Source organism: Montipora capricornis, chromosome 10 (assembly GCF_036669925.1).
Source record: "Montipora capricornis isolate CH-2021 chromosome 10, ASM3666992v2, whole genome shotgun sequence".
NCBI lineage: Eukaryota > Metazoa > Cnidaria > Anthozoa > Scleractinia > Acroporidae > Montipora > Montipora capricornis.
Window position 1 is genome coordinate 61,861,373 of NC_090892.1, and position 22,500 is coordinate 61,883,872.

The window sequence follows — 22,500 nt, forward strand, 5'->3', positions numbered from 1 at the left end:
ATTAATCTATTCCAGGCAGTCTGGACAATTTTCTGGTTAGCAGCTATCAACCCCCTTAAAAACTCGACTAAAAACACTAAAACATCTTTTCCTTCCCTTCAACTCTGTCTTACGCATTTCAACGTATCATCATATCGGTTTCTGTTTTCATACACTTATCCATTCAGTCTCAACATTACTAAAGAAATAAAAAAAAGCGTCGAGTGCATTGTTGAGTTATATCAGACTGTAATCCTGTTCCGGGACTCCCTCTTACCCCGCCCTGAAAATGGGCCTGGAACCCAGACGGGAAAAGATAGAGTCCTGTATTACTTGCAGGCGCATGCTCGGAATGAATCAATCATATTGTATTAGATTCCAGGCTGGATATGTAAATAAAGGGAACCTTGAAACTTCGACAAAAAAAAATCGTGTATGAAAATTACTGTGTGATTTGCGGTGTCAGGAAAGAGAACATCTAAATTATGCCTCGTTGTGACCAAACGAGGAGAAAAAACCCCGATCGCAGTGATGTTGAAAAATCATTGCCGAATAAATGTAACGACTGAGAGAAGATCGCAATAAATCCATGCAAAGACTGAACTAGTAAATACAGCACAGGATTTCACTAAGCGACACGCTTTTAAGTAGCATTTTTCATCCTTATTGATTAATATTCACGAACAAATTTTGACGGGAAACAAAAATCGGGCTCATGGCTCGTGTACGACGACCTGACTGACGTCATAACATGAATTGTCATAAAACACAGGATCGGTAGGAACATACAATTACTAGGAACACAGGATCCTATGTTCCTACTGATCCTGTGTTCCTACTGTTTTATGACAATTCAGGTCGTCGTACAACATGTTATGACGTCAGTCAGGTCGTCGTACACGAGCCATGAGCCCATCAGAGGAAAACGGTTTTAACATTGAATCTGCTCTGTATCCATCACTAACTTCATCTCTTATTGTCAAAGTGCAAATTCATGGACACAATAACACATTATACTTGGAGTTTGAATTGTCTCTACTCTGCTGTCCCTGCCACAGTTCTGGAACTCCTATCAATTGGTGCTATTCTTGTCACACCACGCACGCGAGGGTTGTCCAATACACCCAAACTGAGTCCGATGGACGAAGGCCATGAGCAACCAGACTCACCGGAACTCAGTTCGCGAGAGACTTAGTGCATATGCAGCAAAGCCTAGTCCATCGGAGCCGATGGAGACGGGTTGCCGTGGCAAGAATCCATCGGACTGCCGCGAGTCAGTTCGTGAGAGACTTAGTAAATATACAGCAAAGTATAGTTGAGGAGGGGTGGAAATTGTCGGCAAACGGACTCCATCGGATCCGATGGAGACGGGTTGCCGTGGCAAGAATCCATCGGACTGCCGCGAGTCAGTTCGCAAGAGACTTAGTAAATATACAGCAAAGTATAATTGAGGAGGGGGTGGAAAATGTCGGCAAATGGACTCCATCAGATCCAATGGAGACGGATTGCGGGGACAAGAGTTCATTGGACGGCCGCATGTCAGTTCGCAAGAGACTTAGTAAATATACGGCAAAGTATAGTGGAGGAGGGGGGTAGAAAATGTCGGCAAACGGACTCCATCGGATCCGATGGAGACGGGTTGCCGTGGTAAGAATCCATTGGACTTCCGCGAGTCAGTTCGCGAGAGACTTAGTACATATACAGCAAAGTATAGTTGAGGAGGGGTTGGAAAATGTCGGCAAACGCACTCCATCGAATCCGATGGAGACGGGTTGCGGTGGCAAGAGTTCATCGGACTGCCGCATGTCAGTTCGCAAGACACCGAGCCTTGTGGACCACCACATGGGACAATTTCCTAATCAGAAATCAACGCATTGATCTCAGTTGTTTGGGTGCGATTAAATAGGTATGATGAAAACCAATCGTTAACAATGCCTCCGACTCCATAGTAATTGAATTTGTTGAGCAGATTGAATGATTAACTGTATCGAAAGCTTTCTTTAAGTCGATAAAAATACCACACGAAAACAATTTATTGTCCATGTTCCTTTGTATGGAGTTGACGATATCAAGTATTGCATGTTGAGTGGAATGTTTATCTTGGAAACCATACTGCGATCTATAAAGAATATCATTTTTATCAATAAACGCTTCTTCACTGAAATCAGTGGATTTGAATGAAAAGCTAATAATTTGTTGTTGTCGGAGATTGGATGACAAGAATTTCTGTCGCAATCGGAAATTCAACGACCTAGATTTGTGAAAATCTTGTTCAGCTCCATGCTTTAAAGAACGAGGTATAGTGTCGAGTGCAATCTTTCGTGATGTTGACTTTCCTCTCTTGTCGTAAAGAACGGCTAATGTTACATGTGTAGCGCGCTTTTATCGCCTCATGGCTTTTAAGAACGACGTATATTTCACATGTAGCATGCGCTTGTTTCGCCTCATGGCTGAGAGATATTTTCTGTCACGCGCGAACTGACTTCCGAGAGTCCGATTTACTCTTGCCAGGAAGAGCTGTCTCCATCGGATCCGATCGAGTTTGTTTGCCAACTTTTTCAACCCCCCTCGCTCCTGTTATCCCCTACTTCCGGTACCACTGATCAAGCGCCATGCACCCATTTCCGGTTCCGGTCGCGATCGGACTCAATACGCCTGCGAGTGAAGACAACCCAACTCAGGTCGAGTGTATTGGACATGTATGACCCACGCAGGATCTAACGATATGTATCCCAGATTTCTGTTCGAATTTTTCATCAGAGGCGGACAAAAAGGCCCTTATTAAAGGTGTTCTTGCTGCGGTAAGTCAATGTAGGTTGAGGATATCATCTTATTTTACCGTTACTGTTGCACTATTAACCTGACTTGTGGTGACAAATGACATAAGTACCACAAGTTATATTTAAAAGTTAGTATACATAATTTCAGAAGCCGATCGGGGAGTAAAATTTAGAACCTTTTTTCGAAATACCACAAGTAGTATTTACGCGAAATATTAAGTAAAAATAAGCCTATTATTTAATCTACCACTACTATATGATCACTACTACTAAAATTACTGTCACTAATATTACAACACTGCTACTGTTACTACTACTGCTACTGCCTGAGAATTTTTTTCAGCTGACATTTTTACGCGAAGGTGTGTCAAATTTGGTTGAGTTTCCTCTGCCAAAGGCTATAAAATTACAAAAATTTCGCAGGCAGTAGTTATATTGAATGAAATTTGTCAATTTAGGCAACAACAACAACAACAACGAATTCTTTTGTCGCTGATAGGCAAGAGGCTAAGCGGAAATTTCTCTTCACCCATAGCAATGCACGCGGTGCCAATTACGTGCAACTGTAACAAGTGAATTAACTAGCTGGCGGGGTTGATAACTAGTACTCTGCTATTAGGATTCATTGCAAGTGTATCTAAAGATTTGAATAAACAGCAGCCATTTTTAAATGCCCGAAGCACACGGCATTGAGAATTTCCCACGATGCATCTTTTCCGGTCTTGATTGCTCGTGCTCATCACACAGAAACCCTTTAGAAGCATTTTTCCAATTGAAAATGCCTTGAGACAATTTCATAAGGAAATAACATTCTTTGACAACTTGCACTAAACGCCTTTTGGTGTTAAAGAAGTCGAAATAATAGAGGAAAGTTTGCCTTACTGCTACAGGTGTTCCTCAGCTTGCGAAAAAAGCATCAGCCTTTAAATAGCAGCTTTCTTTTGGACGAAAGTAATAGATTTCTCATAAGCTCACGAGCGTTTGTCCTACGAAAACCACCGATCTGTGGATTGGGCCCGAATTCTCGAGTCACTGCCCCGCCCACTTTCGTTAAACATTTTGATAAAATTCCCTTCCCACGGGCTTAACAACCGCAACAATTGAAAAACACGTTTTCAAAATTTATCTCTGTTTTCTTTGGCAATCGCAGAAAAACCTCCCACGAAGAAATCTGCGGTGAAGTCTCCCCCTTTTTCGATAATGTCTTGTATAATCTTCATCCTCAAGTCTTCTCCGAGACCTTTTCCTCGATTATAGAGCCTTCCGTATGCGCTCAGTTCTGCCTATACCTCTTAAGAATTTTAATTATTTGCAAGCAAAAGTGGGCGGGGCAGAGACACGTAAATTGCCACCCATTCCACAGATCGGTGGTTTTCGTGGTACATTACACCTTTGTTATCCATGTCCTCAGGGATTAATTTCAAAGCATCTATTTCTTTGCAGCTTGAGGATGTTGCCATCAGTCCGGGAGTACGGGATCCCAGACTTAATACAGCTGAATGCGTCACGGAGGTCCATACACCAAATATAACGGCAACTGGACGCAGTTCATATATTAGAACAGTTATATGGTCTTTCTGCCTTTATGTTTTTCTAATGGGTCCTTATCTTTCCTCTTTAATTTTGCGTTCGTTAAACGTGTTTGATAATGACAATCGACATTCTTTGGTGAAATCCGCGAAAGGCTTAAGCATTTTCCTGTTTTTTGCGGAATTCGTGGTTTTAATCATTGTTGTTATGTATTCAGTATCCGGAAGTGCGCTGTGGGACATTTATGTCATTCTTGGGTCTATCCTTCTTGAAGCAATGATGTTATTCTTTTGGTTGGATTGTAGATGTACTTGTTGCACGCACGAATGCCTCTTTCGTTTTGTAACGAGAACAGCCGCAAATCTCTCCCTTTACCACTTTTGTTGGCTGGTGGTTGGTATCATGACAAACCCAACATGGAGTCTGGTTGTCTTACTGACAGTCTCATCCTTTTGTCTTGCCCTGACCTATGCACTTTTCATGATCCTTGAGGCTGGGCGTGACTGCGGTGCTGTCTTTGCGTGCATCGTTTCTTTTTGTGGTGTTTGCTGTCTTGTCTTGTCAGCAGTTTCGGCTGGCCAGTCATTCCATGGGAGAGCGACTGCAGATGATTTCTTGAGAACTGTTTTGTTGCATGTTCTGGGTGCGTTAATTTCGTGGATCTCTCGGAAAAATCCTGGAAGGGTCAGAAATGTCATCAATGAAGGAACCTCTGGCAAGCCCCAGTTGCCCGTAATCTCCAGTGCGATGGTTTATCATATATCAGGGAGCAACAACGACCACAACGCTAACGAACAGGTCTTCTGAACGTTAAAATTTGACTTCTGTTCCATAACCTCCAGCCTACGTGTTGCCTTTGCCTTTTCCTGTTTATTTTTCAGGGGGAGGGTACTCTTACTTGTACACAATGCAACTTTGAATCCCAGAATTCTTTTCAATTCCTACTATTGTCCTCGGAAATGGGACGGATAACACTGGGATGGAGGCTGGTGCGATCATAGGTTTATGTAAGAGAACAATAACCATTCAAGAAGATTAGTAGGAATGCCAATTATGTAGAAGATGAAATCTTGACTGTTGTATGTTCAACTTGTTATTAAAACGTTATATTTCACCCCATTGATTGCAGAAAACGGGAGGTAAACAGCGTGAATAAACTAGACATACTTGACCTGAACTGAGCATGGTTGCTCATTAAAATCTTATCTTTTGTTGTGCTGGCGACATCTTGGCCAATGTCCTGATTTCGTGGCATCGTCGTCGCTGCGTGATGGTATGCACTTTTTTAATGGCATTTCAGTTATCTCGGGTTATTGAAGTGCGTTAGAGAGTCGCTTTGGAAGCAAAAGAAAAGGGGAACATTGGTATCGAGGCTGACATGTTCAGATCATTTCCGAGTTCACCGCCTCTGCTTCTTTTTCACAGCTAAATAAAGCGCGAATTGCAGTGGTTATTAGTTCACGATGGCGCCACATGATCGCAATTGGTTTTTCTTGTGCTTCTCGTTGAAAATTAAAGTCGCTCGCGATTTTCAAAACATATCACATCATAACTTTGTTTACTGTCGGATTTTAGAATAGCTTGGCGTAGCAAGTATTCAGTTTCAGTTTCAGTTTCAGTTTATTTTGTTCGCCAGATGTTTTACAAAATTCGTCGTAACTACAGTAATATTAAAATTCTGGCGAGGAAGCTCACGGGGAAACCATATGGGCTTATGATTATAAGCAAGTATCCTGTATTATAAGCAAGTATCCTAAACCTTTTCCCTTAACCATGAATATACAAAAGAACAAATACACCACAGAGCACAGTATCCTACAGAATACAGGGCCACTGATTTCCATATCATTAAGTTCATAACAAAAGCTCCCATTGTTGTGTGTCTCGTTCTACAAAAGCTTGTAACTAATTTGCATGTGCTGGCCCTGTGTGGCCCTGTATTCTGTAGTTGCTCCAAGAAAAGTAATTTAGCATTTTTAGAGCGACTTGGAAAAACGATTCCGCGAAAAACGCAAAACGACTGAATTAACATGTTGGAAATCAAGGAAAGGTTACGTTTATACAAACGTTCGCCGTGTAGCACTTATATTTTAAACAGAGTTAACTGAGAGGGAAGAACTCTTCAGTTCCCACGGCCTGCTCCCGTCTGACCTTGTAGCTCAGTCGGTAGAGCGGCGGAGATCTAACCCGAAAGTCGTGGGTTCAATTCCCACCCTGGTCAGAGTTTTTCTCTGTCCTTGTGTGGGCCCAAAATATAAATGTGAATTAATTCTGTGAATATTTCCCGTTCCTTCTCGTCATTCAAGGTTTTAAAGTAGACTTTAAGGACGACAAAGACACGCGAAATTGACTAATCCTTAACAGCTTAGGTTAAATCTTATTGGCTCCCTGACCCACGTGGGTTTGGTCTGGTTTCTGATTGGCTTCTATAAATACACTGGCTTTTAGATGGTTTTGATAGGGGTTTCTGAGGATTTCTGAAGGGCAAACACTCGAAAATACTGCACAAACTAAAGGTTTAAATGAACTAGCAGGTCAGCTATAAAACTTGGCGCACTTCTTTGCATTTTAGGCATTTATGCTCTGCAAAAGCCACATCGTGAAATGTTTAAAATTCTGCATTTATGTGAGCTACATCACATGGATCGCGGAGGCCTTTTGTTAAGTGGTAGGGTTAGTGTTTCGCCATTTATCATGCATTTGAGTGCCAACTGGAGCTCTAGAAAAAAAATCCCAGCAAGAGAAATATATAGCCCTATCCGTGTATCACTCTGCATTACTAGATTTTTCACTGTAGATTTTTTGTCATTTCCCGTGGGGAAAGTGCGACGGATAGGAGAAAAAACAGAAACTCTTCCGTCCACACCTCCCAAACATGCGGAGAAAACGTTCCCTTATTTAAGGACTTATTTTACATGTAGTTAGAGCATTTCTTTAGACACTTCTATAGAATTTCCTTAAGTTCAGTCGTTATCAAATCACGGTATAATGCGACATTTTTACGGAGTTTAACAAATCTTCCGTTAGCGTACGCCTTGAAAAAGGCCCCAGATTGGAGGGGGTCCCGCTGATAAACTGAGAAAACGTTCCCTTATTTAAGGACTTATTTTACATGTAGTTAGAGCATTTCTTTAGACACTTCTATAGAATTTCCTTAAGTTCAGTCGTTATCAAATCACAGTATAATGCGACATTTTTACGGAGTTTGACAAATCTTCCGTTAGCGTACGCCTTGAAAAAGGCCCCAGATTGGAGGGGGTTCCGCTGATAAACTGAGGTGCTTCCGGACCAGGTGTCCGCTAACGAGGGGGTGTCCTTAAGCGGTAACCTACGTGTAACCTACCCACAGCTACCCGTAGGCTACGTAGGAGGATACCCAATAATTTTAAACCCAAGATTCCGATCATAAGCCACCACCCCGCCCCACCCCCTCCACTTCTATTTCGAACTCCTGCCGCTGTTCGGCAAAGGAAGCGCGCACTCTGCAGGAACGTATAATGGCCTCGAGAGAAGGGCTGAAATCTAACTTACGCCTCGCCTCACGAATTCGTCTGTAACTTAGAAAGAAAAGAAGGAATGGCTGTGGACAAACTAGTCTTGCGGCTCTCGATCATCACCCCCCAGATCTTCCTGTGATTTCTGTAGCCTACAGAAGGTGGTTTAGCGGGCCGAGTTCCGATACACAAAGCGTGATACACGAAAACGGAGCACACGCATGTACTTTGCCCCCAAAACCATCTCCCGTATGATGCGGGCTGGCTAAACGTCCGTAGCATGATGCGGGCTCGTCTTGCCCGGCCTTTTGTGAAACCCAGACCCCTTCAAGTGTTCAGGTTTATTTTTGCCCGACCGACCCACCCACCACAAAAAGACACTGGGCGATGGGAAACAAAATATTTTATTGGGATGGCCTAATGATTTCACTATAACCTGCAGCATTAAGGTTATTTCGGGCAGTCATGTACTCACTTTATTTTAAAACTAAAACTTACTTTTGTATCCTTTAATTCTAGGTATGAGTACCAATAATGTTGTTGTTGTTGTTGTTGTAACCGTCTGGGAATCCCAGAAATTTGAGAGTTGGACTTGAATTAAGTCGAAACAATATTCAATCATAAATCTTTTATTTTTTTCACTCATTTCCTTGCATTGCAGATTATGCGCATGCTTTTTGTGCTCCATTCCCGTTCCGCTGACCGTTAAGACCCAGACGGCGGGCTTGACGCCTGTGGTCTACCTGCAAAAGGAAATGCAAAATCATGTTATTTAACTGATAATTAATAACTGTCTGTCTTGGGTCGAAATTTAATCAGCTTATGGTATTATAAATACAGCTACCTTTACTTGCAACTATTATTAGTACGATACTGCTTTATTTACTCAGTTTATGTTTTACAATTTATCTTTGGCCATCAATTTTTCTCTAGGTAGATGAAAAACGCGAAACCAATACACAGTGGGAATCGAAAGAAAAAAATAGTACTTGAATGAAGTAGGAATATCAGTTCTATCTTCGAAGTACTGTCATAAATTTTTTGATCAATACTTTCATGGTAATTTAGACCGCTAAATGGGAAACTTTAAACCCAAATTAGCTTTATTCGAGAAGTGGAGGGTGTCCCCATAACAACTTGATTCTAGGGAGCCAACAACAGCGCTCGGGTGTCAGCTCTCACATGGTCTTATACGAATGGCTTGATACCCTTTGAGAGGACAATAAACAAACAACTGAAACAATGCTCCTACCCTAAAAACAACAACAGCTTGTGAGAGCTGCGACAATTATGACAACAAGAACAAAAAATAAATACTATTTTGATTAATTTCAAGTCAGCCGATCTGACCTACCTCGATAATTTGTTTCAGCCCATGCGGTAATCTCCTCATTAAACACTACAGTTACGATTTCTTCTCCCCTTGTAATCTTTATCTGTTTCAAAAGCAAAACAAATATTACTCCACGACGTTTTGAATTTATTAAGACGATGTAATGGCAAAAGTAAAGTTTTAGTTTAGTGTTAGTAAATCATGCAGCAGACCATTTTCTTTGGTTTTACATTATGGCTTCAAATGGTGAGTCGAAATTTCTGGTCCTGGGGATCATTTGCGGTACAATTTGGGGATGATTTGCAGTCCGGGGATCATTTGGGGGCCTGTACAAGTGGTTTGCATAGATTGTCCAGAACTCTGGGCCGGCTAAATGCATTTGCTTTGAGTGTGCGGATTGGTTAACTGGACTGTCTACCTCCTTCATGATTGGTCAGGGCGATGTCATCGGTTTTGGTTTTACAACATACAATAGACCTTTCCCGCGTTCCAATAAACAATAGCGTCAAGTCGAGGTCAGGGTGGACTAAAATACGGCAGATGTATGAAAATGCCCACCCCAACCTCGCTCTGGTGCTATTGTTGGTAGGAATGCGGGAAAGGTCTATTGCAAACCTCCCTAAGTTTTTCCCTTTGTAGGGGAACATTAATTCAGGGTGCATGTGCCAGAACCTGAACCTTTTAAACTACGTAACTCACAATACTTTTACCGGAAATATCACTGTACCTCTTTAAGAGTCCAATCAGCACGTGTCCGTGGTTGTACCCAAATCCACTCAATAGGACCCACGTTAATATCCCTGAAACTCCCTTTGATGACAAGTTGGTTCCTAAAGTGAAAAGAAGCAATAAGAACCTATTTTTACAGATTTACCCTTCATGCAATCGTAAGGGAGATAAATTTGACGAGAGTAATCGTCGGCAATTTTGAAAGGAAGCCCAGTTCTCGACCCCAGTGCTACTCGTTTTACAATCGCCGACCATCGATAGACTAGCGTCTACCGAGAAACAACTCCAGCTTAGGGGTCAGAGCGGGACCTGAAACCGCGACCTCTGGATTTCAAGTCAGGCACCCTGACCACTCGACCACCCTGCCTCCTCCTTTTTCACCTATAAAAGTCTTCAGTTCTCTCTGAGATATGATTTCAAACGTATTTTGTTTCCAGCTGCTAGGATAAACATTGGTCAAATTATTAAATATGTTACGCTATACCAAATCACGAATTTTATCCATGAACAGGTACGATCGCAACCCCGGAAGTCTTCCCCCCGACCGGGGCACTGCCAGTTGGGCAGAAGCCATGTGTCATATATCAAACGTAAGAGACAGTGTTTCATCGCGATATCTAACACCGAGAAGAGAGTTGAAAATACGACGCGCAGCAATTTTTTTTTCTTTCGCGAAGCGGAGCATTTCTGATGATATTCGAGGTGTTTGAGGTACATTTCATACCCTTCTGTAGCTTTGTCGGTCAAGTATTTAAGTTTAGTGCTTGAGTCATCTTTTCCTATAATCCTAACGGCCACTGAGTTAATATTTTCAGCATCTGTGTCCGGTCCGTAAACTCTGACCGAGTAGGAAACTGTTGAAATAAACAACATGAATGGTCATGAATATGAAAAGAGTACGCCATGAAATAAGACAGGCTCCGCATGCATCTAAAATAATACAAATATACATGAGCGCGTGTAGATCTGAAACTTCCAGTGTTCAACTCTATACATGTATCTTACGAGTAAGCGCAGCAGAGGATAATACATGGTCACGCGCAGACATGGAATATATCTTCGAGTGATCAATATAGTCTATCGCACATATCCAATATCTGATATTTCGATCATATACCAACAAATTTAAGTACAGTTCAAGGGTCAAACTTGATATCAGTGAAATAATAATCGATCACTACTGAGGATATGAAAAATACACCACTGGGGTCCCGGATGTGGTTTTGATATATTTTCCAGTAAAACACTCGTGACTATTATGGTGTACTGGGAACTAGCCTACATCCGGGAGACCACAGTTGGACGTTGTTGTTGATTAAAAAAGGCTGTTGTGCTGGGATTACTGACTTCTTGTCGTTTTATTTCGATTACAAACACTACATTGGCGACGAGGATTTGCCTCAATGGCTGAGAGAGCCCTTCCAACGCTAGATCTATCGGGATCTTCATCACAAGTGGCAAGCAACTGGAAGAAGTGGAAACGAGCATTCGAGTATTACGCCGAAGGAAAAGGCTTAGATAACGCGAGGGAGAAACATTCACAGCTTCTGCACTATGCAGGAATGGAGGTACAGGATATTTTCAAAGGTGTTGTCGACCCCGATCCGGCGGGTAATCAAGATCCCTATGCAGTCTTTATTAGGACGCTTGATCATCACTTCCGCTCTGAAGAAAATATTCCATTTGAGCGCCACGTGTTCCGGGTAGTTGGCAGCCACGTTTCCGAAGATATTTTCCGAAAATTGCCCAAGATTATCGAAGTTGCAGATGACTTTCGGAGAAGATATTTCGATCATTGACCAACAAATTTAAGTACAGTTAAAGTGTCAAGCATGACGTGACATCAAACATTACGTCATTAATATCATTATAGTAAAATTATTGTAATTTTTAACGTGCTAAATTGGACATCTTTGTAAACACTGCAGTTTATATAATAAATACATTTTAAGCAGTTGAGGATTAAAAGCTTTCGACCGTTCTGACCTCAGCGACTTCTAGCTCCAAGTACTCTTATAAGAACGGTTGCTTAACTTTAACTCACTAATTTTTTTCATAATAATAAAAATTTGTTTACACTTTGTTTGATTCATTCCCATTCTACTTACCGTAGGGATTAAGCCGTGCACTTGCTGCAAAGCAAAATACGAAGTAATTTTATGAAATTTACTTTATATAGCTGTTTGTTATACACTTTAATATTGGGATACCCAGTTGCCACTAAGGGGAATAATTCTCTTATTCATGCTCTCTTAGTGCGACCAAGAGAGCATGAATAGGGGGTTTATTCTCTTCTCTCCGGTGTACGCTTGATTTCCACCGCCTATCCAGCCAGGTCAACGTTCCTCCGCGGGGCAGACCTGCACCGTTTACAAGGTTCTTTATAATTGGCCAAACGAAACAATAAGTAAACAACACAAACAATGCCCGTAGCATCAAGAACAAAAGAGATGCAGATTAACAAGAACGAATCAAAGTAGAGGTTATAAAGAGGAGCAGGTCTACTGCCTCCGCGAGAAGAGACGACGGGACACGCCAGTGGCAATTTTCGGGGGAGGGGGTAAGTAAGTAAATGAAATCCCTTTTCTTCAACACGATGAAAATAAAAGCATTACATGCCTAAGGGGTCGTGTGTAACTAATACCAAAGTAACCCTATACAAGTAAAAGTGGATAAATTATATCAAATGCATAATCAGACTTAAAGCGAATGCATTACAATACTTAATATATAGGGGGTAGCGTATAATAAATAAGCAAGGAATTTTTTAATTATTAGTCGGGGTGTATTCATGAATTGCACTCTCTTTCATACGATTACCTATAGTAATATGTGTTGGGGACAATTTGCATAGAGATTTTTCATCAAATCATTTACGTCGTCTACGCCTGCGGTAAAAACTGAACCAAAAAAAAAAGAATTCACTGGGTAAAGGCAAATTGCAAGCCTGATACTTACGTATTATGTGCGTTGAAACGGTAGGGAAAGTGCAAAACTTCAACAAACGAGCGTAACATTCAAGGTCCCCGATACGAAACTGCTTAGACCTAAACCATGTGCTACCGAAACACGTGACCTAATCAATATCAATTCGCAATTCGTTCATTCGGCCGCTAGTCGGCCCAAACAATATGGAAGTTGAGAAATCTGTCATAGCCCTTGGAAACCTTAGGCATAGAGTGGTTTTAAATACGGCACCTCAGTCTCTTCCATTCTTATTTTATTATTATTTTTTTTTCGTGTTCTTTGCTTTATTTCTTTCGTTCCTTTTTTGTGGTTTTGTTGGCCTTTTACTAATCTATGAGTGCATTCGAGAATTTTAACTTGAATAAGGTCGAGTTTTAAGTGTATGAATGGGCATTAGATTTGTAAAGCAAAGAATATTTTCCAGTTGTTGTAAAGATTTGGTGTCAGGACGTACCAGAATACCAGTGAGTCCTTCGCGGCCATACTGGAATGGTTTCCTTGAACACAGCAGTTCGGGTTTCGTCTCCCTTTGTAACCTGCGCCTGATAAAAACAAACAAACAAACAAACAAAAATAAACCAAACAAAAACAACTATTCTATGAGTGGCAGTTGGCAGTTGAGTAACACAAAGTTAATGGCTAGTTTAGAGCTAATTATTTCTATTATTATACATTGTAATCACCATCTGTCTTCTCATTGCCTTAAGGTAAGGTAAAGTCTGTATACCAGTCAAGTGGCCCATTAGGGCCAGAGCTTAACCCGGTTTCCGTAGCATGAAGCGACTTCTAACCACCTAACCATCCCCACCCCCCCTCTAACCCTATGCGAATGCATGATTTCCAAGAGCAATGTCAAGTTCACGTACAGCGAAGTAAGAACATGGCTTGTCGAAAATAAACTCTGTTCGGTACGATCATGCGTTTGTCGCTATTTTCTTTAAAACAGTGTATAATACAACAATTATTAAATTCGATTTTTGTGATGTCCGAAATAATCAAGTTCTCGGTTAGTGTTATCAGCCGAGCCCGAAGGCTGAGGCTGATAACATTTACCTCGACGTTGATTATTCCGGATATCACAAAAAACCTCATCCAATAATTGTTTATTACTTTTACTGCAGATACCAGGTCGAAAAATGCGCACATTTTCCGCTTGTTTGTTGATATAAACCAGTCTTTTAATCCACATTTGCGAACATAAGCGAGTAAGCAAGTAATTAAGTAAGTAGGTAGGTGAAGAAGTAATGTGTTTTAGGTAATTTATGTGTCGTTCATAAATCAGTAAACGCATAGAAACAAAGTAATAATATATAATTGAGCAACGCATTGTACTTAATGTCAATAATAATAAAAACAGTCGTACATTGCTGTTCCTCGTTAAGATGTGAGAGGCGCGGTGGCCTCATGGTAAGTGCCCTCGACTCCGGATCAAGCGGTACGGTTTCAAGCCCTGACCGGGAACATTGCGTTGTGTTCTTGGACAAGACACTTAACTATCACGGTGCCTCTCACCACCCAGGTGTGTAAATGGGTACCGGGGAATGTAATGCTGGAGATAACCCTGCGATGGACTTGCATCCCATCCAGGGGGAGTAGAAATACTACTAGTCGTTTCATGCTACTGAAACTGGGATAAACTCCGGCCTGATGAGCCACTTCGCTTGTATGCATACTTTACCTTTTACCTGCCTTACCTCGTTAAGGTTCCAGGTGCCAGTTCCGAGAAAGCTGTTTACGACTCTTCTTGGTTTTATCTCAATCCTCTTCACAGTACCAACATCAACATCATAAAACTCTGATACAATCACATATAGGTTGCTAAAAAAAAAAACAACAGATGATATAACTCAAATAACTTACCGATATTCTAAAATTTACAGTTCAAAGCTTTTCTGTTTGCCTTAAGTTCAGGGAACTGACAAATATAAGCAGGTTCAGTTGAAGGGATTCCTGGTGGAACGAGTCCAGATATAGAGAGCTGAATCGAAATCGAAAGTCACTATACTCTGGTCTAAATTAGGGTAAGAGTTTCAACGAACGCACTGAACATCCCCACCTAAGCCCGGGGAGTACCCCAGGGCTTGTCTGCTACAACTTGGAACAATTAGTCCTCCCCCGAGAGGAGAGAGAGTATTGGCTGAAAAGATCACGTGAAGGAAAGGCTTGTAACAGCGTGTACCTGTTCTTAGAAACGACGTCAAAAACTGTTCGATCATTGTAGTTTGACATAAAAACTGTTATGTCAAACTACTGGGATTTAACAGTTTTGGTATTGTTTCTAAGACGTGATGTCTTGTTCTGCTCGTTAATTCCAACACAGTCCTAAGCTCACATTCAAAATTTTTAGGAAGACCTGACATAAAGTTTCAGCCAATGTATTTGTAAATATTTGAATTGGTAGGGGTGGTCGTTTAAAGAGAAATCTTGGAAGGAAACGGAATCGCGTTTTGTGGACGCGGGTGGAATTCATTTTTGTCCTCACAACAACAATCAGTTGAGTAAGACGAAAGTTTGGTGACCAGGCTGTAACGTTCAGCTTGTGTTGTTGTCAACGGCAACTAGCTCCGTTTCTAGTGGCAACCTGTCGACCTTTGACGTCACTGGCAGCAAAGCGCATTGTTACCATTGAAAACGAGGGACGTTGCCAATGGCAACACCGTAATTCCAAGTCCAAAACTTCGTCACTAAAGTTCCATCGCGCCTTACCCAACTGATAATCGTAGTAAGAGATATAAATTCTCACAGCGAAGTCGTTGCAAACATATTTTGTTCCAAACATTATACCCTAGAAGGTCCTAGAATAAATTTATCTCTAAATTTAGATATTTTGCAGACCTTCATACATTGAAACAGATATATTATTCTTTCATTTATCCATACCTATCCAATGCAACCATAACCTGGGGTAGTGCATGTAAAACTAGTTTACGTATAATTTTAATTAATTTCATGCGAAGCATGTTCTTTGTCTATAGCAGAGATAATGCTACACCATATTACAATCTTTTAGGAATTCCCAAATATGAAAATGTGCACAAATTTTAAGTGGCTCTCTGTATGCATAATATTCTAAATGGCTCAACAAACATCCCAACAAGCCTCTCTGAGATAGATGCCCGCAATACCAGATTTGCTTTTGAATAGCCCATTTCCGATTTGCTGCATGCCTCAGTTTCAAAGCGAAGCCTAGTGCACAACCATTCAAATGGAAATGACTTGCGTACTATTCTTATGCAAATCAAACTCATTTCCCTTACAATAGTTGAGCACCAAGACTCACTTCGAAACCGAGATAAACAGCAACTCGGAAATGGCCCATTAAATTTTCATAGGCCAAAAGCAAGCAATAACTATGGGACCTCTAGTTTCGCTTTTGTTTCATCTAAACTTGGGGAAACTATTCCAACAAAATTCTAAAAAACTGCCTTACACTTCGTTCCATATTTACAACCAATATAAACTATACCTTCTAAACACTCAATCCTACTCTTCTGCGTAACCTTCTTATGTTCTGCATACAGCTTATCTATGTTCTGCCATCCTTTTACGTGTTTATTGTTTATAAATTTTTTCTTTCCATTGTAATTTTTTTTGATGTCTATCACGGCATAGTTAATCTAGGGACTGGTTATGAAACCCTGGGAATTTCAAAATTAGTCGAAGCTTTTGATTACTTATCCTTCTGAAAAAAGCATGTTTTTGTCGGGTTTTGTGCAGGGTCAAGAACAAAAAAGCGAACAAAAACATGAAACAAAGAAACTTGTCCAGTTTCATAACCAGCCTACATCTATTAACTATGATCACGGTAATTAATATGTCGTGTCAGTAACCAACTAGCCAACACGAAAGCGGTCACTAAGCACATTTTATTTTGGCTTTGTAATGTTATATTTCTTTTCTCTTTTTAATTGATGTTATTTCTCTAAATACTGTTAATGCTATAAATTTTGTAAACAGTGCATATAAATAAAAAATCTGAAAAATCTGAAATCTAGTAGGGAGAGCCACTGGCACAAAGCTACAAAAGATGACTACGAAAAGTACGTATGCCAAGCACTCTTGTCAGTGCTACATACTTTTTCCTGACTTGTGTTGTCTCGTAGAAGACACGATCCGCAGTTTTCTGTTTCCCTTGTCCTCTGATCCTTACAGTCAGTTCGTAGTCACTCTTCACATGTGAGTCCGGGGTGTTAACTCTCACTGTGTACTTAACTATAGGAAAAAAACAAAGTTGTCACGAATTTTTTTTAGTAGGCGCATCGAAACTAGCCAGAGTTAGCCTGTTCCAGGCTCTCAGATAGTCGAGAAAACGAAAAGAACTGCGTGTGAAAAGCGAGTGGGGGCTTGGGTCGAAGCGAGGCGGGAGAGCCTGTAAGCATCTCTAAGCAATACTTGGCTGCGTATTCGAATTCACCAGCTAGGGTCAATTAAATTTCTGCGATTTGCCGAAAGCAGGCTTGTATTTCCGTTGTATGTCTTAAAGCTTTAAAAGATCAAGCGATTTTCAGGAAGCGAAGGTGATGGCTACGTGTCTGTATACTGCAAATGCAATTGAAGCCATCCACATGAAATATCAATCTTTCACATTCATTATCGGTTGTCCTGATGCATCAGAGCTGAAGTTTATTGATGAGACCAACTTATCATCTAGGCCAGAAACTTCAATGGTCAGATTTCTGTTTTCCTTGGAAAAGTCAACAGAGCGTCGGGAACTCACAGCTTTCGAACTGGTCGTGTCTTTTGGTCGAATTTGCTAAATCTCCCGTAAGTGATTTCCTTGACACTCGTTTCCCGGTTGCTTTGACAATGCCTTCGTTCGCTTGTAAAGTTATTTTCGTAAAAGTGCCTTAAATTCTGGCTAACGTACTCGCACAAGCGAGAATTAACGCATCACCTTTGAACAACAATAAAAGAATTGCGCTTGAACTCGCGTGGGACCACACAATGCCGCCCTTTTTCAACACTTTGACATTGACATTTTGACATGCGAAAGGTTATTTGCAAAGTGGGTGGAATGAAGAATTTAAAAAGATGCTTACAGGCTCTCCCGCCTCGCCTCGACCCAAGCCCCCACTCGCTTTTCACACGCAGTTCTTTTCGTTTTCTCGACTATCTGAGAGCCTGGAACAGGCTAAGCCAGAGTCCACATACAAGTCTTTTATATTGGCATAAAATAAACTGGAGGTACTCTCCAGGCCCTGTTATTAATTATGCTGAGTTTTTGGATTAAATATCTATCAATTATTCGCGAATACACATTGCATGTGAAATTATAGTTAGCCAACAAGCAACTTCAAATCATCTCATATCCAACAAGGGCGAGTGAAGTAATTTGTTTCACTAAAAACGCCCCCAAAATATAGAAACCTAAGGCCTGTTCCAAACTTCGTGCTGCTACCGTACCGAACTCAAATGAATTTGGCTCGCCAGTGGCATGACAAAAGAACGGCAGTGGTTTTAAACATCGAATTTAATTCAGTCGCGCCGAAGGATCGGAAGAAATTTGCTTGGCTGAAGAATATTTTAAATGCTAGAAAGCAACGGCAGCTGCTGCAGAAGGCTACGAATTCAATTCGGCACGGCAAGAGCACGCCGTTAAAAACCAAATTGCGGTTTCAAACTGCCTTGCGGGACGGGAAGGTTTGTCGTGTTAAATAGTCGTGCCGAACTTAATTCAACCCGTCCAACTTCAGGAGTGGTTTCAAACGTTGCGCTCCTGCCGTGCTTAAGTTGAATTTAATCCTTGAATTTAGGTCAGAACGGCAGTGAAACGACGCTTGGAATAGGTATAAGATAATGTAAAAATAAGAACGCGCTCTAAAAATTACGCATATGCTTGCAATATTTGTAGAGCTTGGTATAATGGCTCACATACAATGATGGCCGTGTCAAACTCTTGAATTGCATTATCCAGTGATTCAGTTTGTAACTTGTTTATTTAAAACTGGATCATTGTTTAATGCATTTCAAGAGTTTTCAGTAGCTTAGCCATCATGGTACATATATACCACTTACTAACTCAATTCGACAACCTTACTGTTTATGGTCGATTTATTGTCCAACCGCGAAGCGCGCGGGCCGTAAATCGAAGGGAAAAACGAGGATCCGTAACTTACATTACGAACCGAGAAAACGAGGTTGGTAAGATATTAATTTAATCTGTGCTGTGTGTCTGACGGGTTTTGGAACGATTTCACGCGAAGCGGCTTCGAATTTCTGACGCACCTCGAAAACAAAATGAGTCAATTTGAAATCGTTGATAAGTCAGTGACTCTTAAATCGTTAGCAAGTTTTAATTCACAATTTCAAAAGTAAAAGAAAGTTTTAAACTATTACTTGATAAGAGGGTTAAAAAGGGATAAATCAGGAAATATTTTGGCAACGAAAACAGCTTAAAATTTTCGTGGACCGTACTGGAGAATACGGCCCGCCAAATTAACCAATCACAACGCGCGTACTAACTGAAAAATTTCATAATGCTCCGCAAATATGATAAGCGTACGCGCAACTTTTAGAGGCATTTTTATTTTTATGGGGAATTATGGAGAATTGGAAAATAGAGAATGAATTTAATAAGATTCTCACCAAGACAGCCAACCAATCGTTTCACCCGAAATGCCAGGCGGTCGGCGATGTTGTTATAACTGGTGACCCTCGCCCCCTTCATATCTATGACGTCATCTGGTTTAGAGGCGATGCTTTTCAGCTGTTGTATTCGTGACGCTTTCTCAGTGTTGTGAATAAGGACACCAATCATATCAATGTTGTTGCCTTTCAACGAATTTGCTGTTTGCTCGAGTGTGGAGGTGTCCATAATGTCCCCATTCTCATTCTGTGCGTTCCCGTCTGAGAATATGACTAAAATCTTGAAAATTGCAGACGATTTGTTGAATAAAGATTAAAAATAACACTGACATTTTGAACAAAAGTATTCGGAAATAAAGACCCAGCGGTGGAAATAAAGATCTTGCGGTGAGTTTCTAGTTTTGCAATTATATAACTGAGACCTGGTTCTTTTAGCAATTTCCCCAAATTTTCTATCTTTTTGATACCAGTTTTGATAAAACCCTGAGATAATGCAGATAACTTGAATTTTTTGATCACACAGTTTCTGACCAAAACAGAAAATAGCCAAAACTAAAACTCACCTTTGACGTGTCCACTTTTCTGTCGTCAGGACGCTTTTCAAACTGTCTCAAGACCATTTTACTCAAGGCAAGTTTTAACAGGTTAAGGCCGCTTCCTCCGTGCTGGTATTCGTTATCCATGTAACTGACTGTTTCATCTGCGCTTCCAAAACAACTCATTTGCCGCGAGGTAGCGTATTTTGCCACAGCAAAGTTAAAGTCAGCTCGCACACCACTTAGTTTAGTCTTAATTTTTTTCAATACCGTTTTAAAGTTCTCAACTGTCTCTGAGGAAATGCCTTGACTGTCTTGCAACAGAAAAATTACATCCGTCTTGTCCGTGCAAAAGTAAAAACCTGTAATTAGACAACATTTTCTCTGTTTCATTTTTCCTGCAGATCTTCCGGACAATCACATGGTATACTTAATCTACTGTTGATCAACTATGTGATAATAAATTAAGGCGTTGTCACTGACAAATTGTTTCAGTAGGCGCTGGATACGATGCAATGTATATTTTTTGTCGTTATCCGCCTCTTAAGAATGTACGCATAATATTTGATCTTGTTATTTTTTTGTTTGTTTGTTTTGTTTTTTTGTTTTTTCTTTTTTGCCCTTTTTTTTTTTGCCAAGGCAAGGAAGGCCAGGGAAGCCAATAAGGCTAGTCTGGGGCCTTGAAAACTGAGTGAGAATTTCTTTACATTTGCTCCATAGTAGGAGCAAACGAAAAAAAAAATCTTAATTCGAGATCTAGTATCGTATTTATGTATGTTGCAATTAAGTAAAAACAGGGCATTGAAACTCTTAGGAAGAGGGCGATTTTTGCAAAGGTATATAACTTTACCCATTTAATAATGTTGTTAAATTTTAGGTTTTTGAACCTTACAAAAATAGGATCGATATCTGCATTAAAAGTACGAGGGTGTGCTTACTCATTTCACTGGTTTTAAAACAAAAGATACAACTGCAAAGTGCTGTTTAGCGTATTTTTTTTAAGTTAGGAAACTGCCAGGGTCTGCCGGGATAACGACAAATTTCGCCCCCAAACTGCTTCGAAATTTAGAAAATTGTTTAACAAATCTCCTTTAAAAATTCCAAGGAGTGTTCCTAACTTGCTACTACTCCCCTCCCTCACCCCTGTACTGGGAAAAACGTACTCATGAAGGCTATTGTAATTTACTTGCCAGTTCTATACAGAGACTGAAATAAAAAGATAACGTTTCACCTGAACAAAAGACAGCTTCTTACCATAAGGACAAGCGAATCCCTTTATTTGGGTTTCTAGGAGATCTACGATCTTGTCAAGGTAAGCAGAAAAATCGGCTTCTATGGCGTCATCTGGTTCTGTGGCGATGCCTTTTAACTCTTGTATTCGTGGTGTGTTCTCAGTGTTGGGAATAAGGGCGCCAGCTATCTTGATTTTGTTGTCAACTCTCAATAACCTAGCTGTTTTTTCAAGCTGGAATGTGTCCATAATGTCTCCATTCTTATCCACCGTGTTCCCGTCTGAGAATATGACTAGAATCTTCAAAATTGGAAACGATTTTGTGAATAAGAAAAATGAAAAACAGGATCACTGACAATTTTAATAATAGACTTTGAATTTGAGACCTGCTATCTTGGAGTATGTTTGTTTATTGTAATAATATAATTAAGGTTCGAGTTTAACAATATTTTTCTCGAATTTTTATTTCCTTGATACCAACATGTGTTGAAAGCCAGATATCACACAGTTAACTTAAAGTTGTTGGTCACACAGTTTGCACCAATTAGGAAAAATGCCAAACGTAAATCTCACCTTTGCTGTGTCTGTTTTTCTGTCGCTAGGACGCTTTTCAAACTGTTTCAAGACCGTTTTGCTCAGGGCACGTTTTAACCGGTTACGACCGCTTCCTCCGTGTTGGTATTCCTTGTCTATGTAATTTATTGTCTCTTGTGCGGTTCCGAAACAACTCATCCGTGCCGACGAAGCGTAGTTTGCCAGCGCAAAGTTGAAGTCAGTTGACTCACTGCTTAGGTGAGTCAGCATTCTTTTAACCACGGTTTTAATGTTTCCAACTGTCGCTGGGGAAGTACCTTGACTGTCTTGGATCAGAAAAATCACATCCGCCTTGGTGTTGCAAACAGGACTGTCTGGAATGAGATAAACATTATTAGCAGATCAAGTGAACAGGTTCAAGCATGGCATAAATCTGGCCTAATTAGATCCCTGTATATTTTTCAGTCTTGGCTGAACTTTTCCTTACTGATTCGGTCTTTATACTTCACCAAACCTCTAATAAACAATTAGATTATGAGCTTGAGATTTCTATCGCGTGATAATTGACTGGGGCCGCGGTCTTGTGAACTATCACGCGCTGAAATGGAGTGCGAATAAGCTAATTGCTTTAGTACAAATCTACGAGTAGCTCAAAACTTTATCTAAATCCTCTTCACAGACACTTCTAAAACGCCAAGAAGTGGCCGTCATTTCATTAACAAGCGCACACTGCTACGCTACTCACTATCTAGCTATCACTGATTATAATATAGATAGGAACCTACGCGTGCTCTGATTGGTC

General features: G+C 40.6%; 1 protein-coding gene across 1 annotated transcript in view; it reads right to left on the reverse strand.

Moving 5' to 3' along the window:
- Positions 1-8,488: 8,488 nt before the first annotated feature.
- Positions 8,489-22,500, reverse strand: part of LOC138021134 (uncharacterized) — a 17,399-nt gene continuing 3,387 nt past the window's right edge. The window contains exons 2-13 of the mRNA XM_068867998.1: positions 21,738-22,072; positions 21,188-21,464; positions 19,961-20,295; positions 19,398-19,677; positions 16,889-17,024; positions 14,507-14,630; positions 13,267-13,354; positions 11,954-11,977; positions 10,570-10,699; positions 9,844-9,946; positions 9,138-9,219; positions 8,489-8,526 (exon numbers count right to left, since the gene is read on the reverse strand). Of these exons, the coding sequence (XP_068724099.1) occupies positions 8,489-8,526; positions 9,138-9,219; positions 9,844-9,946; positions 10,570-10,699; positions 11,954-11,977; positions 13,267-13,354; positions 14,507-14,630; positions 16,889-17,024; positions 19,398-19,677; positions 19,961-20,295; positions 21,188-21,464; positions 21,738-22,072 (1,952 nt within the window). The remainder of the gene's footprint in view (positions 8,527-9,137; positions 9,220-9,843; positions 9,947-10,569; positions 10,700-11,953; positions 11,978-13,266; positions 13,355-14,506; positions 14,631-16,888; positions 17,025-19,397; positions 19,678-19,960; positions 20,296-21,187; positions 21,465-21,737; positions 22,073-22,500) is intronic.